Raw genomic sequence first — 17,890 nt, forward strand, 5'->3', positions numbered from 1 at the left:
AGCAGGATGCTCTGTAGGGGACCAGCAGGATGCTCTGTAGGGGTCCAGCAGGATGCTCTCTAGGGGTCCAGCAGGATGCTCTGTAGGGGACCAGCAGGATGCTCTGTAGGGGACCAGCAGGATGCTCTGTAGGGGACCAGCAGGATGCTCTGTAGGGGACCAGCAGGATGCTCTGTAGGGGACCAGCAGGATGCTCTGTAGGTAACCAGCAGGATGCTCTGTAGGTAACCAGCAGGATGCTCTGTAGGGGTCCAGCAGGATGCTCTGTAGGGGTCCAGTAGGATGCTCTGTAGGGGTCCAGTAGGATGCTCTGTAGGTAACCAGCAGGATGCTCTGTAGGGGTCCAGCAGGATGCTCTGTAGGTAACCAGCAGGATGCTCTGTAGGGGTCCAGCAGGATGCTCTGTAGGGGTCCAGCAGGATGCTCTGTAGGGGACCAGCAGGATGCTCTATAGGGGTCCAGCAGGATGCTCTGTAGGGGTCCAGTAGGATGCTCTGTTGGGGTTCAGTAGGATGCTCTGTTGGGGTTCAGTAGGATGCTCTGTAGGGGTCCAGCAGGATGCTCTGTAGGGGTTCAGTAGGATGCTCTGTAGGGGTCCAGTAGGATGCTCTGTAGGGGTTCAGTAGGATGCTCTGTAGGGGTTCAGTAGGATGCTCTGTAGGGGTTCAGTAGGATGCTCTGTAGGGGTTCAGTAGGATGCTCTGTAGGGGTTCAGTAGGATGCTCTGTAGGGGTTCAGTAGGATGCTCTGTAGGGGTTCAGTAGGATGCTCTGTAGGGGTTCAGTAGGATGCTCTGTAGGGGACCAGCAGGATGCTCTGTTGGGGTTCAGTAGGATGCTCTGTAGGGGACCAGCAGGATGCTCTGTAGGGGTTCAGTAGGATGCTCTGTAGGGGTTCAATAGGATGCTCTGTAGGGGTTCAGTAGGATGCACCGTGTGGCTGGACTGGGCATGTAAGGGATACTTTGTTTACTTACATCTGAAAATGACTACTGAACAGATTCACAAATCCACAGACTGTACCTTTACGCCTGGGACATATAGGGGAGACAGTCAGTGAAAAATAAAGTAGTTCATTTAGTTTGATGTAAATACAGTGCCTTGCGAAAGTATTCGGCCCCCTTGAACTTTGCGACCTTTTGCCACATTTCAGGCTTTAAACATAAAGATATTAAACTATTTTTTTGTGAAGAATCAACAACAAGTGGGACACAATCATGAAGTGGAACGACATTTATTGGATATTTAAAACTTTTTTAACAAATCAAAAACTGAAAAATTGGGCGTGCAAAATTATTCAGCCCCCTTAAGGTAACACTTTGTAGTGCCACCTTTTGCGGCGATTACAGCTGTAAGTCGCTTGGGGTATGTCTCTATCAGTTTTGCACATCGAGAGACTGAAATTTTTTCCCATTCCTCCTTGCAAAACAGCTCGAGCTCAGTGAGGTTGGATGGAGAGCATTTGTGAACAGCAGTTTTCAGTTCTTTCCACAGATTCTCGATTGGATTCAGGTCTGGACTTTGACTTGGCCATTCTAACACCTGGATATGTTTATTTTTGAACCATTCCATTGTAGATTTTGCTTTATGTTTTGGATCATTGTCTTGTTCGAAGACAAATCTCCGTCCCAGTCTCAGGTCTTTTGCAGACTCCATCAGGTTTTCTTCCAGAATGGTCCTGTATTTGGCTCCATCCATCTTCCCATCAATTTTAACCATCTTCCCTGTCCCTGCTGAAGAAAAGCAGGCCCAAACCATGATGCTGCCACCACCATGTTTGACAGTGGGGATAGGGTGTTCAGGGTGATGAGCTGTGTTGCTTTTACGCCAAACATAACGTTTTGCATTGTTGCCAAAAAGTTCAATTTTGGTTTCATCTGACCAGAGCACCTTCTTCCACATGTTTGGTCCCCCCAGGTGGCTTGTAGCAAACTTTAAACAACACTTTTTATGGATATCTTTAAGAAATGGCTTTCTTCTTGCCACTCTTCCATAAAGGCCAGATTTGTGCAATATATGACTGATTGTTGTCCTATGGACAGAGTCTCCCACCTCAGCTGCAGATCTCTGCAGTTCATCCAGAGTGATCATGGGCCTCTTGGCTGCATCTCTGATCAGTCTTCTCCTTGTATGAGCTGAAAGTTTAGAGGGACGGCCAGGTCTTGGTAGATTTGCAGTGGTCTGATACTCCTTCCATTTCAATATTATCGCTTGCACAGTGCGCCTTGGGATGTTTAAAGCTTGGGAAATCTTTATGTATCCAAATCCGGCTTTAAACTTCTTCACAACAGTATCTCGGACCTGCCTGGTGTGTTCCTTGTTCTTCATGATGCTCTCTGTGCTTTTAACGGACCTCTGAGACTATCACAGTGCAGGTGCATTTATACGGAGACTTGATTACACACAGGTGGATTGTATTTATCATCATTAGTCATTTAGATCAACATTGGATCATTCAGAGATCCTCACTGAACTTCTGGAGAGAGTTTGCTGCACTGAAAGTAAAGGGGCTGAATAATTTTGCACGCCCAATTTTTCAGTTTTTGATTTGTTAAAAAAGTTTTAAATATCCAATAAATGTCGTTCCACTTCATGATTGTGTCCCACTTGTTGTTGATTCTTCACAAAAAATACAGTTTTACATCTTTATGTTTGAAGCCTGAAATGTGGCAAAAGGTCGCAAAGTTCAAGGGGGCTGAATACTTTCGCAAGGCACTGTAGACAACAGTGTTTGAGTCATCATGCCTGTCATTGCTTATAATCAGATCAAGGGGGCCATTGTTGACCAAGGTATCACGGGAAACAGGACCCAAGAGGTTGTGTCGACTGTCACTGCAAAGACTGAGTTTGCACAGTGTTAACCATGTTAATCTGACAGTCAGTTGGTTAAACCTGGGTTAACTGTACCCAACACCCAGTGGCAGTCGGTGCTGTTTAAGATCATGAAGGATGATTATTTATTTTTTATGAGCACGTCCTTATTTTTATTAGAGCATATTGGATGACTGTCATTCATATTCCATTCACCCAGTTCAATGTAACATCAATAGGTTTAGGCTACTACATGATACTCTAATTTTCCCTATACCCATCATGAGGTTGTTACAACCTAGTCTACGAATGAAAGTTTACAACATACAGTGGGGAGAACAAGTATCTGTTTTCCTACTTTCAAAGCATGTAGAGGTCTGTAAGTTTTATCATAGGTACACTTCAACTGTGAGAGACGGAATCTAAAACAAAAAAACAGAATTACATTGTATGATTTTTAAGTAATTAATTTGCATGACATCAGTATTTGATCACCTACCAACCAGTTAGAATTCTGGCTCTCACAGACCTGTTATTTTTTCTTTAAGAGGCCCTCCTGTTCCCCACTCATTACCTGTATTAACTGCATCTGTTTGAACTCATTACTTGTATAAAAGACACCTGTCCACATACTCAATCAAACAGACTCCAACCTTTCCACAATGGCCAAGACCAGAGAGCTGTGTAAGGACATCAGGGCTAAAATTGTAGACTTGCACAAGGCTGGGATGGGCTACAGGACAATAGGCAAGCAGCTTGGTGAGAAGGCAACAACTGTTGGTGCAATTATTAGAAAATGGAAGAAGTTCAAGATGACGGTCAATCACCCTCGGTCTGGGGCTCCATGCAAGATCTCACCTCGTGGGGCATCAATAATTATGAGGAAGGTGAGGGATCAGCCCAGAACTACACGGCAGGACCTGGTCAATGACCTGAAGAGAGCTGAGACCACAGTCTCAAAGAAAACCATTAGTAACACACTACGCCGTCATGGATTAAAATCCTGCAGCGCACGCAAGGTCCCCCTTCAAGCCAGTGCATGTCCAGGCCCGTTTGAAGTTTGCTAATGACCATCTGGATGATCCAGAGGAGGAATAGGAGGAGGTTATGTGGTCTGATTAGACCAAAAAGCTCTATTTTTGTCTCAACTCCACACGCTGTGTTTGGAGGAAGAAGAAGGATGAGTACAACCCCAAGAACACCATCCCAACCTCCTTCCCTCAGTAAGAGCATTGAAGATGGGTCGTGGCTGGAAACACACAGCCAGGGCAACTAAGGAGTGGCTCCGTAAGAAGCATCTCATGGTCCTAGAGTGGCCTAGCCAGTCTCCAGACCTGAACCCAATAGAAAATCTTTGGAGGGAGCTGAAAGTCCGTATTTCCCAGTGACAGCCCCGAAACCTGAAGGATCTGGAGAAGGTCTGTATGGAGGAGTGGGCCAAAATCCCTGCGGCAGTGTGTGCAAACCTGGTCAAGAACTACAGGAAACGTATGATCTCTGTAATTGCAATCAAAGGTTTCTGTACCAAATATTAAGTTATGCTTTTCTGATGTATCAAATACTTATGTCATGCAATAAAATGCTAATTATTTACTTAAAAATCATACAATGTGATTTTCTGGATTTTGTTTTAGATTCCATCTCTCACAGTTGAAGTGTACCTGTGATTTTTTTTTAAATACAGACCTCTACATGCTTTGTAAGTAGGAAAACATGCAAAATCGGCAGTGTATCAAATATTTGTTCTCCCCACTGTAGGTGCACAAGTCGAGAGAAATTAGAGTAATTAAGGTGACACATTAAATACAGCCTTGCACAATCTTGCCTGCATCAATCTGAACTAAGCTGTAATCATCAGTCCAAACAGTTGCAAAATAGTTTCTATTGGAGAAATGCATAAAGGTTTATCCCTGTTTCGTTCTGTTTGCTTCCATTTAAGAAACATTTTTCACTAGAATAGGCAGAATGAATACATCATTCTTTGAGGATGATCACCTGCACACAAGTTGACTTTCATAGCAGTCACATACGAACGGCATCATCACTTTGCTCGTTGTATAATTCCTTCTCGCTGCCTTCATAACATAACCGCTACACACACCCTACATCGTTGTCACCATATTAGCTAATGTCATAGCCAACATAGTTACTATATCTCACACATTAGTAATCCCGCTACAATCCCGCAGTGCAGTGTACAGCAAGCAGTTTAGCAATTACACCAGCGTGCCCCAGTGGCAATACATTTATAAAACCAAAAGCTTACCTTGACTTTGAGGAGTTCCAGTGCTGGATAACCTTAGCCAGCTTGCTAAAATAAAGACAATTCCTCTCTGTTTGAGCTGTAGGTTGAGTATGCTAAATTAGCAACAATAGCTGCAAGTAAGTGAAAAAAATTGAACGAAGTATAGCTAGTTCGCTATCTCTCTGCTGCTTCTTAATTTTTGAAGAAATTAATTTGTTCAAAACTGTTCAACTCTCGTCTTTCTCTCTCTTTTATGCACTGCAGTGCTCGCTATCTGTAGCTTATGCTTTCAGTACTAGATTCATTCTATGATCCTTTGATTGGGTGGACTTGTCAGTTCATGCTGCAATTACATGAATCACTGTGTTAAGTCTATAGAAAGGGGTGAGAACTATGAGCCTACTACTTATTATACTAAAGTAAATGTAACCAGAAAAGGACGGAAAATAGCTGTCCTTCGGCTTACACCATCGTGCTACCCCAGAGAGTGCTGTTGATGCTACTGTAGACCTTTGTTTCAAAGCAGTGTATTTTAATCAGTTATTTGGTGATGTGAATATATTTAGTATAGTCTTATCTAAAAAAGTATGTTTCACAAAAACAAAACAAAAATTTACTGAGTAGGATTGTCCTCCCCTTCCTCTTCTGAGGACCCTCTGCTGACACCTCTACCGGTTCAAGAATAGGATGGGCAGCTCTTTGGTTGCATCTCAAATGCCCTCTATTCCCTGTACACTATATATGGAATAGACTGCCATTGGGGACACACACATCTCCAGGGAAAGGAGAGTAGCCTTCTGAGAAAGCCAGATAATGGAACCAAGTATCCTTCCAGCTCAGAACTTCCCTCTACACAGCCACAGTGAGGTAGCCTGGTCCCAGATCGGTTTGTGCTGATGTAACATGTCCAAAGGAGTGGACAAGAAATCACAAACAGATCTGGGACCAGGCGAACCGTGAGGTGCCCACCACAACTGAACCCTCTTTCTAGACCCATGTCTGTAGACCCAGCCCCCCCCCCCCCCCCCCTCTAGCCTAGCACTGGGCCAAAGTCAACACCAACCGTCCCCTTGGTGCCGCAGTAAGGCAGTAATCCCACAGTATTATTAGAGGCACTGGGGGAGTCTGAAGACGAAACAGGAAGGAAGCTTTTTGGAGACATTTGTTTTTACGGTTCTCGCTATAACATGCAAACGCTGGGCTCTTTCCATTACCTTTTTTGCTGGGATCAGGACCGGCCCCAGTCGGAGAGGAGCGGGGGCTAATACCCTATAATTGAATCTACTGTTCCTTTGAGTGATTATATCAGGCCCAAGCCCAGCTCTCAGCAAAGGATAACTAGAGATGACCCTGGATCCACCCCTCAGTGTCTGCAGCAGGGATAGTCTAACTTTCCCTCCATTCTCTCAGAAGCTGTGAAGGGAGAAAGTGACTTGTAGCTAACAACCTACGTTTTTGAACAATACGACAGTATTATACTGATCAGTCTTTCTATCAACACATACACACTGTGTGGCTGCTGCCATCCTTCATCTTTGAGTGTGTGGCGGCGCATGTACACACACATACACACTCACAGTGTAGCTGCTTGAAGTGTATGCTGTAGGAGACGTACACCCGAACACCAGAAACAAACGGCTCAACAGAATGTAGTGGGGGGTAAAGTCATAAAACACAGTGACGTGGGGGGGGGAGGGGCCACCGCCCCTGGCGGTCTGGTTTGGGGGCGGTGAATCCCCATCTCTGACGCACGTCTCTTCCTCCCCAAGGAGCTGGCCTCGGCTTTTGAAAGGGTGCCAATGTTTTCTTGGACCAACTTTTTTTTTTTTCATGAGTTTCAGATGGGGAAACACTTTTTCAGCACTTGTACCCTTTCTCTATGAGGGGAGGCTCACTAAAAGGGGGTTGCAGGCTTCAGTTTAGGTAAAGTCTTTTGGATTTGTGTGTCTAACAGTAAAACCTTGATGGCCGCAGATTGATCTGTTAGTCTGCCCCTGGTTATGTTGAGAACTGAACTGCCATGTTTTTGTGGCCACTTAGAAATCTCTATCCTCCCTCGTCATTAAAAAGAACACAAAATTCAGAGTTTATAGCGGACGAGCCCCCTTCCCTTCACCTTATTAGGAAGCAGTGTTGAGCTAAAGCTTTTGTGGATTAAAGTGGAAGTGGAAGATTGTCTGGCTTAAAGCACGTGGCTCTGTCCGTGCCTTGCAAGGATTGTGCTGTTTGAAAAGGTTGTGAATGGGACAGTGTACACACACACAGCCAACTACAGGCACATACGTATTGTTTCAAACATGGAGTAGCCTTTCTATGTCCCACCCTCAGCACCCCCTACTTCCCAAGGCTATACTTAAGGACCCTTTGCATCCCATCTGGAACGTAATCAAAGAAAGAGAGATCTTTTTCTATCAGTTTGTGCAGGTAATCAGCAAGTGGTAGTTTCTGACTGGGACTGCTGTGCTTGTTCCGTCTTGGCAGAGCCCCGGTGCTGGTGGCGTTGGCACTGATCGAGAGTGGGATGAAGTATGAGGATGCCATCCAGTTCATCAGACAGTGAGTATCCCCCCCTCTCTTCCTTCTTTCCCTCCCTCCCTTCTTCCTTCCCTCCAGTTGTACAACAGACTAGATATCCTTCCCTCCCTCCCTCACACTCCTTTCCTTCCTTGCTTTCTCCCACTCTCCCTCCTTCCCTCCAGTTGTCCACCTGACTAGGTCTCTCTCTCTCTCTCTCTCTCTCTCTCTCTCTCTCTCTCTCTCTCTCTCTCTCTCTCTCTCTCTCTCTCTCTCTCTCTCTCTCTCTCTCTCTCTCTCTCTCTCTCTCTCTCTCTCTCTCTCTCTCTCTCTCTCTCTCTCTCTCTCTCTCTCTCTCTCTCTCTCTCTCTCTCTCTCTCTCTCTCTCTCTCTCTCTCTCTCTCTCTCCTTTTGTTCTATCAAACCATTGCTTGATCATCATCTACTGCAGTAATGTTATGCAACTTCCCACTGGGCACACACTGGTTGAATCAAAGCTGTTTCCACATCATTCAAATTACGTTCAACCAGAGGTGGGACTAAGTCACTATTATTCGAGTCACAAGCAAGTTACAAGTTCCTATTGTTCTGGCAAAGAGAAAATAAAACAAACGCTTTCTGGTTGCTAATCTAGATATATGAGCCAGCCTTTGCTCGCCAATGTTGATCATTGGTCAACAGTCGAGATGCCCAACTTTTTGGTTCTGAGGCACAGATTGTTTTTGAAACAAGAATTTAGTGCAATGCCATAGGCCTATATTAGTGACCAGATCGAAGAAGCAAAGGTAAAGATATCAAATACAAATGGTAGGCTATATGTATTTTTCACATTCAGTTTCACACCCCCCCCAAAATCTTCTCACTGTGCAAGCTCACCCGACCTGTGTTGATTGACAGTTTACTTGTCAAATCAATGTCCCGAGTATGCGTTTCACTAGCCAATTAGGTTTTTTGCAAGTGCGATGGAGTAGCTTAATCCACAGAGTTTGTGCCACAAAAATGAGCGACAAAACGTTACAGAACCTGGCCATAGAATTTCAAACTATCAGTCTCAAGTCAAAGTCGAGTCCCGAGTCTTGAGGCTCCAAATCAAGTCTCAGTTATTTTATTTTCTACCAAGTCGAGTCTCAAGTCCATGTCATGGGACTCAAATCCACACCTCTGTGTTGAACCAATGTGGAATAGACATTGAATTGACGTCAGTGCCCAGTGGGTTGTTGCTCTTGAGTAATATTACATTCATTGTCATGGCCGTCAGACAAACTATTCTTTGACTATGATTAAATTACTTATGTATCTGTATTTGTTTAATTAAATGGCCCTATTATGAGAGGATTTCAACCTCTTCAGAATCAGATTAGTTTTTTTTAAATCTAGGGCTGGGCAATGGCCTAAAAATCATTTTTTTCAAATTTATGGGCAATTCATGATATTTATCAATTCAATTGGCATGGGAAACATATGTTTACATTGCCAAAACAAGTGAAATGGATGAACAAATGCGAAATAAATGATTTAAAAATTACTTGATTTTCTCAAATTAAGCTTTGTTGCACAAATAAAGGTTGATACACTACATTTCCAACAGTCAGGAATAATATAAAATTATACCTAGGCTAAATATACTGAACAAAAATATAAAATGCAACAATTTCGCTCTCGCTCTCTTTTTATACACAGTTGAAGTCGGAAGTTTACATACACTTAGGTTGGAGTCATTAAAACTTGTTTTTCAACCATTCCACAAATTTCTTGTTAACAAAATATAGTTTTGGCAAGTCGGTTAGGACATCTACTTTGTGCATGACTCAAGTCATTTTTCCAACAATTGTTTACAAACAGATTATTTAACTTATAATTCACTGTATCACAATTCCAGTGGGTCAGAAGTTTACATACACTAAGTTGACTGTGCCTTTAAACGGCTTGGAAAATTCCAGAAAAGCATTTCATGGCTTTAGAAGCTTCTGATAGGCTAATTGACATAATTTGAGTCAATTGAAGGTGTATCTGTGGATGTATTTCAAGGCCTACCTTCAAACTCAGTACCTCTTTGCTTGAAATCATGGGACAATCTAAAGAAATCAGCCAAGATCTCAGAAAAAAAATTGTAGACCACCACAAGTCTGGTTCATCCTTGGGAGCAATTTCCAAAATGCCTGAAAGTACCATGTTCATCTGTACAAACAATAGTACGCAAGTATAAACACCATGGGACCACGCAGCCGTCATACCGCTCAGGAAGGAGACGTGTTCTGTCTCCTAGAGATGAACGTACTTTGGTGCGAAAAGTGCAAATCAATCCTAGAACAACAGCAAAGGACCTTGTGAAGATACTGGAGGAAACGGGTACAAAAGTATCTATATCCACAGTAAAACCAGTCCTATATCGACATAACCTGAAAGGCAGCTCAGCGAGGAAGAAGCCACTGCTCCAAAACCCCCATAAAAAAGCCAGACTACGGTTTGCAACTGCACATGGGGACAAAGATTGTACTTTTTGGAGAAATGTCCTCTGGTCTGATGAAACAAAAATAGAACTGTTTGGCCATAATGACCATCATTATGTTTGGCGGAAAAAGAGGGAGGCTTACAAGCCGAAGAACACCATCCCAACCGTGAAGCATGGGGGTGGCAGCATCATGTTGTGGGGGTGCTTTGCTGCAGGAGGGAGTGGTGCACTTCACAAAATAGATGGCATCATGAGGTAGGAAAATGTAGATATATTGAAGCAACATCTCAAGAAATCAATTAAAGCTTGGTCGCAAATGGGTCTTCCAAATGGACAATGATCCCAAGCATATTTCCAAAGTTGTGGCAAAATGGCTTAAGGACAACAAAGTCGAGGTATTGGATTGGCCATCATAAAGTCCTGACCTCAGTCCTATAGACAACTTGTGGGCAGAACTGGAAAAGCGTGTGCGAGCGAGGAGGCCTACAAACCTGACTCAGTTACACCAGCTCTGTCAGGAGGAATGGGCCAAAATTCACCCAAATTATTGTGGGAAGCTTGTGGAAGGCTACCCAAAACTTTTGACCTAAGTTAAACAATTTAAAGGCAATGCTACCAAATACGAAAGAAATAAAAGCTGAAATAAATAATTCTCTCTACTATTATTCTGACATTTCACATTCTTAAAATAAAGTGATGATCCTGACTGACCTAAGACAGCAATTATTTTGCCAGAATTAAATGTCAGGAATTGTGAAACTCTGAGTTTAAATGTATTTGGCTAAGGTGTAAAATAGAAACGCAACATGCAGCATTTTCAAAGAGGTTACAGTTCATGTAAGGAAATCAGTCAATTGAAATAAATAAATTAGGACCTCATTTCACATGACTGGAAATATAGATATGCATCTGTTGTTCACAGATACTTTAAAAAATGTAGGGCCGTGGATCAGAAAATCTGTCAGTATCTGGTGGGACCACCATTTGCCTCATGCAGCACGACATCTCCTTCGCATAGAGATGATCAGGCTGTTGATAGTGGCCTGTGGAATGTTATAACACTCCTCTTCAAAGTTGCTGAATATTGACGGAAACTGGGACACTTTGACGTACACGTTGATCCAGAGCATCCTAAATATGTCTGGTGAGTATGCAGGCCATGGAAGAGCTGGGACATTTTCAGCTTCCAGGAATTGTGAACATGTCCTTATGGCATGGAGCTGTGCATTATCATGTTAAAACATGAAGTGATGAACATTAAATTCTCTGGCAACAGCTCTGGTGGACATTCCTGTAGTCAGCATGCCAATTGCACACTCCCTCAAAACTATAGACATCTGTGGCATTGTGTTGTGTGACAAAGCTGCACATTTTAGAGTGGCCTGTTATTGTTCCCAGTACAAGGTGCACCTGTGTAATGATCATGCTGTTTAATCAGCTTCTTGATATGCCACAACTGTCAGGTGGATGGATTATCTTGGCAAAGGAGAAATGCTCGCTAACAGGGATGTAATAAAATTTGCACAACATTTTACAGAAATAAGATTTGTGTGCATATGACACATTTCTGGGATCTTTTATTTCAGCTCATGAAACATGGGACCAACACTTTACATGTATATTTTTGTTTAGTGTATAAGCCTTCCACAACTATAATAATTTTAAAAATTACCAAAATAGTTTAACCTGCTTTTTGTTTAATTATACACGATCTGGCTTTCATGTCAGTCTATGAAAATGCAATTTTTCTGACACATTTTACCAGAACCATGCACATCCACTAATAATGACAAACTTGTGGTAGCAGGCATTATAGAAAATGAACACAGGTCTCATAAACAATCTATCAAGCACAAGCCCACGTGCTAGTGAGTAGCCAGCTAATCTGTATATTTAAAGTCTGGCCAACTTGGATGTAGGTAGAATCTTTGAACCGTATAGACGGGTTGGTTGTTTAGCAACAAAACCAATGTGTGCGCAACTGTGGGGCAAAACAGGCGGGTTGGCATGTTGAATGTTGAACATATAAACTATATTTTGTCTCCAATATTTATTGAAACATAAAAATACATTTGTCTCTCACGTGCATCCTTACAGTTGTTGGTTAGCTAGCGAATTTCTGTCATATTAGCATTGACATGACATCAGTCAAAACGCCTCAAAACAAGACATGGTATTAAGAACAAGATGAAACCTTCTGAAATCAGCCACTTATGATTCCCCACATGGAAGTTTCTTGCCGTTGTTGCCAGCCATCTGACCATCCAGAATCACAACAATTCATGGACTTCCACCACATTGAAGTGTGCACATTGTTTTTGTGATGTTACCAGCTAACCCATGTATGTACACACCCTCCTGTCCATCACCAACTGTTTGAACAACATAGCCTGCTCACTATGTTTAGATGTTGAACTCAAGTGGCCTACCTGGATAGAAGATTTCTCAGAATGAGAACAGGTTGCCATTTCGTTATATAAATGTGACTTCTTTTTTTACAGGAAGCGCAGAGGGGCGATCAACAGCAAGCAACTGACCTACCTGGAGAAGTACCGCCCCAAACAGAGACTGCGCTACAAAGACCCACACATCTTCAAGAACAAGTGCTGCATCATGTGACCCCCATTTCCACCCTCAGCCAATCAACTGCCTGCCACCTGATCGATCTGACCCGAATGGATAACGACGATGGACGAGTCCACAGCCAATGCACTTTGTGACTGAACTATGAGAACTATGAATCATGGAGTGAGCTAAGCAGCTCCACCAGGGGAAGGGTGTGATGAGTCTCCCTGGTGCCTAAAGATGGCTCTTACTGAGGGGGCCGATGGATCAAGCCCTCCTTGAATCTGACTTTTTATCCAAGAGCCAGCCGGAGGTAGTTTGGAATGGATGGTGGATGTGGCACAGGACGTTGACACTCGCCACATTGAACACCGTCATCACCATGAGGTTGTGCCTCGCTGCAAAGTATTTGACTTGCAGTTGACTTTGTCATTGTACCTCCAACGCCCCCTTGCTACCAAATGGTGGTAACGCCTCAAATCATTGTCTGAAAGAGAGACAGCTTTAGCTGTATGAATATGAAACCAATGTGAATCATGGGGGAGGGGGAATGTTTGCCTGGTTGCCCTTTCTCTCTCTGCCTACAGTAGGGGGACTGAGCTGTTTTCTGTTCACTCCTTGTTCCAAGGTTAATGCTATCCGGAATCCTTGGGCCATCCTTAACCCCAACCATAACCCTTACCTAACCCCAACCATAACCCTTACCTAACCCCAACCATAACCCTTACCTAACCCCAACCATAACCCTTAGCATTTTAAATTTAAACTTGAATAGAGAGAAATAGTAATGGTCTTTTTGTAGCCACTAACTCTGCCGTGGTTCGTTGGACAAAGCCTATGGGGAAATTAATGCCATTTTGTTGGGTTTTTGGATTTGGATTTTGAAGCATTTATGTAATCAAAAATGTGCAAAACGGCTTCATCTATAAAGGTCATGTTAACTGACTGATATTATCTCATAGAACAAAACATAAAATCTCCTAAACCTGTGTTAACCTTGACCTTATTTTAGGCTTTTATCTCAAAACCTTATTCTTTCCCCATTTTATTTTCCACATAGGCTATGGCTGAACGAACCTAAGGTAGCTCATTTTCGTTTTTTAGGACTACAACCTGGCGAGCTCTATGGGGTGACGTCGGAGTTGGACGTCCCAAGGATACCGGATAGCAAAGACCCTTGTTCCAATGCCCTGATAATGTGTTTACTGTAATATATTTTTGTCATGATGCTTCTTTCTAGCTTTAATATTCAGTGGTGTTGCAGATGAGAACAGGTGGGAAGGTTATAGGAATAAGGTGGGGTGCACTTGGATAATAACCAACAGGTTTATTTATACTGTACCTACACTATGTAATTGATGTTAGGACAGGTAGGACTATTCACTTACACTGGCTCGTGTGGCAAATGGGTGTATGGGACAAAGTAGGGTGACGTTGCCCCTAGATGCTGATCTTGGGTCAGTTTAGCATTTTCCCCACTAATGGTTAAGGTTAGGATTGGTTGAGGGTAAGCTGATCCCAGATCTGTACCTAAGGGACACACCACCCCAGAGTGTATGGGACACTGTGAGTGGAGCACACCTGGGTGGCTCTATGTTCATATCTTGTACTGAAACGTGGCCCTCTCTTTCTCTGCACCATGCTTTTTGTTACATGGAGGCTGTATGCTGAATCTACCCACATGGAGTAAAATGTTGTTGAAGTTTAGGGTCACAGTGGCCTTTCGAGGGCCCTTTGATTTAACCCACCCGCCCCCATCTGCATAGCTGGTTAGGCCTACACAAAATGAATGCACATCATGAATTGTTGTTTTCTAGTTACTAGCCCAGTTTCACTGATATCAGGTCAACTCTTGTACAGGTGTAGTTAGTTTACACCTCACCAGACAGACACACAGCCTCGTCTCTGTTCTCCGCATTGAAAGTCGCCTTCTTCTGTCAGCCTTTGAAGAAACCACCTTCAGTTGTATAGAAATAATAAAATATTTCAGTCATCCACTGTCCATTCCTGGTGCTGTCTGGTGTGATGAGTAGAGCTGAGTGGGAGTATTGTGTGAGAGACCCGCCAGTAGCAGCCATCCACTGTGTTTTAGTGACTCACTACTTTCATTACTCTCTCTTGAAGCAATGCTACCACCGGCTGGACGCAGTGTGAATTTCAAACAGTTCTTGATGGACTCAATCCAAAATACTATTAATATATTATTCATAAATCAGAGTATGACAAAAGTCTTAATCGTTATGAAAGTGAATATGAATATTTAGTTCTCTGAGCAGTAAAAATACCTGTTTTGCCAAGTAGATAGAAAGATAGAAATGTGATTAGTTAAATGTTGGGTAAGATTGGAAAACAGCCACATTGGGATTCGAACTTGCAACCTTGTGTCATAGCCTACGTTTAACACCCTCCCTCCATTCATCTCCCTTTTCCAAATACAGTACAGTATGCCTTCATTTAGCCTGTAAAAACATTTAAAAAATTGAGGCGCATGCTTCGTAAACTGGTGTGGACTAACAGTGAAATGCTTACTTATGGGCCCTTACCAACACAGACAGAAACGTAAATGCGTAATAAGATACACATTGACTAACGATAAGTTGGCTATATACAAAGGGTACAAGTATAGAGTCTGTGCAAAGTTATGAGGTAATTGATATAGATATGTGTATATATAACTAGGAGTCAAGTGACACGTGGTAAACAGCAGCAGCAGTGTATGTGAAAAAGTTAGCCCAAAAAGGGTCAATGCAGACAGTCAGCATAGCTATTTGTTAACTAACTACAGTACCAGTCAAAGGTTTAGACTCCTACTCATTCAAGAGTTTTTATTTTTGACTATTTTCTACATTGTAGAATAAAAAATAACACACATGGAATCATGCAGAAACCCAGAAGTCAAAAATCCAAATATATTTATATTTGAGATTCTTCAAAGTAGTCCCCCCCTTTTCTTGATGACAGCTTTGCGCATGCTTGGCATTCTCTCAACCAGCTTCATGAGGTAGTAACCTGGAATGCATGTCAATTAACAGGTGTGCCTTGTTAAAAGTGAATTTGTATAATTTATTTCCTTCTTAATGTGTTTGAGCCAATCAATTGTGTTGTGACAAGGTAGGGGTGGTATACAGAAGATAGCCCTATTTGAAAAATACCAAGTCCATATTATTGCAAGAACAGCTCAAATAATCAAAGTGAAATCACAGTCCATCGTTACTTTGACATGTAGGTCAGTCAATACGGAAATTTTCAAGAACTTTGAAAATTACTTAAAGTGCAGTTGCAAAAACCAAGTGCTATGATGAAACTGGCTCTCATGAGGACTGCCACAGGAAAAGAAGACCCAGAGTTACCTCTGCTGCAGAGGATAAGTTAATTAGATACCAGCCTCAGAATTTCAGCCCAAATAAATGCTTCAGAGTTCAAATTAAAGCCACATCTCAACATCAACTGTTCAGAGGAGACTGCGTGAATCAGGCATTCATGGTTGAATTGCTGCAAAGAAACCACTACTAAAGGACCAATAAAAATACTTGCTCGGGCCAAGACACAGCAATGAAAATTAGACCGGTAGAAATCTGTCCTTTGGTCTGATGAGTCCAAATCTGAGATTTTTGGTGCCAACCAGTGTCTTAGTGAGACTTAGAGTACAGTCGTGGCCAAAAGTTTTGAGAATGACACAAATGTTAATTTTCAAAGTCTGCTGCCTCAGTTTGCATATACTCCAGAATGTTATGGAGAGTGATCAGATTAATTCAAAGACCCTCTTTTCCATGCAAGTGAACTGAATCACCCCCAAAATATTTGCACTGCATTTCAGCCCTGCCACAAAAGGACCAGCTGACAACATGTCAGTGATTCTCTCGTTAACACAGGTGTGAGTGTTGACGTGTACAAGGCTGGAGATCACTCTGTCATGCTGACTGAATTCAGATAACAGACTGGAAGCTTCAAAAGGGTGGTGCTTGGAATCATTGTTCTTCCTCTGTCATCCATGATCACCTGCAAGGAATCATTTGCCATCATCATTGCTTTGCACAAAAAGTGCTTCACAGGCAAGGATATTGCTGCCAGTAAGATTGCACCTAAATCAACCATTTATCGGATCATCAAGAACTTCAAGGAGAGCGGTTCAATTGTTGTGAAGAAGGAGAAGAGCAACTTCTCCCAACCATACAGGAACAGTTTGGTGACGAACAATGCCTTTTCCAGCATGATGGAGCACTTTGCCATAAGGCAAAAGTGATAACTAAGTGGCTCAGGGAACAAAATGTCGATATTTTGGGTCCATGACCAGGAAACTCCCCAGACCTTAATCTGAGAATTTGAGATTGTGTCAATCTCAAAACTTTTGGCCACGACTGTAGGTGAACGGATGATCTCCGCCTGTGTGGTTTCCACCGTGACGCATAGAGGTGGTGGTGTGGGGTGCTTTGCTGGTGACACTGATTTATTTTAAAATCAAGGCACACTTGACCAGCATGGCTACCACAGCATTCTGCAGCGCTACGCCATCCCATCTGGTTTACGTTTAGTAGGACTATCATTTGTTTTTTTTAACAGGACAATGACCCAACACACCTCCAGGCTGTGTAGGGGCTATTTGACTAAGGAGAGTGATGGAGTGCTGCATTGGATGACCTGACCTCCACAATCACCCAACATCAACCCAATTGAGATTATTTGGGATGAGTTTGACCACAAAGCTAAGAGCAAGCAGCCAACAAGTCCTTAGCATATGTGAGAACTCCTTCAAGAATGTTTGAAAAGCCTTCCAGGTGAAGCTGGTTGAGAGAATGCCAAGAGTGTGCAAAACTGTCAAGGCGAAGGGTGGCTAACACTTTCTTGGTTACTACATGATTCCATGTTATTTCATAGTTTGTCTTCAATATTATTCCATTTAGAAGACAGAAGTAAGTGAAACCCTTGAATGAGTGGGTGGGTCCAAACTTTGACTGGTTCTGTATTTCGCAGTCTTATGGCTTCGGGGTAGAAGCTGTTCAGGGTCCTGCTGGTTCCAGACTTTCTGCATCGGTACTGCTTGCCATGCAGTAGCAGACATAACAGTCTATGATTTGGGTGGCTGGAGTCTGACAATTTTTAGGGTCTTCCTTTGTGTCACCGCCTGGTATAGAGTTCCTGGTTGGCAGGGAGTGCGATTTATTTAAGTGTCCCGCTCCTTGAAAGCGGCAGCCGTAGCCTATAGCTCAGTGCTGATGTTGCCTGTAATCCATGGCTTCTGGTAGGGATATGTACATACCGTACTGTGGAGACTACGTCGTCGATACACTTATTAATGAAGCCGGT

At 42.9% G+C, this 17,890-nt stretch overlaps 1 protein-coding gene across 8 annotated transcripts in view; it reads left to right on the forward strand.

The window, feature by feature from the left end:
- Positions 1–14,588, forward strand: part of LOC124043272 (protein tyrosine phosphatase type IVA 3) — an 81,184-nt gene extending 66,596 nt beyond the window's left edge. For all 8 annotated transcript variants that reach the window (XM_046361668.1, XM_046361671.1, XM_046361672.1 and 5 more), the window contains 2 exons: positions 7,537–7,611; positions 12,523–14,588. In XM_046361668.1, the coding sequence (XP_046217624.1) occupies positions 7,537–7,611; positions 12,523–12,640 (193 nt within the window). In that variant the 3' untranslated portion in view covers positions 12,641–14,588. The remainder of the gene's footprint in view (positions 1–7,536; positions 7,612–12,522) is intronic.
- Positions 14,589–17,890: the final 3,302 nt, after the last annotated feature.

The sequence above is a fragment of the Oncorhynchus gorbuscha genome, linkage group LG09, assembly GCF_021184085.1.
Source record: "Oncorhynchus gorbuscha isolate QuinsamMale2020 ecotype Even-year linkage group LG09, OgorEven_v1.0, whole genome shotgun sequence".
NCBI lineage: Eukaryota > Metazoa > Chordata > Actinopteri > Salmoniformes > Salmonidae > Oncorhynchus > Oncorhynchus gorbuscha.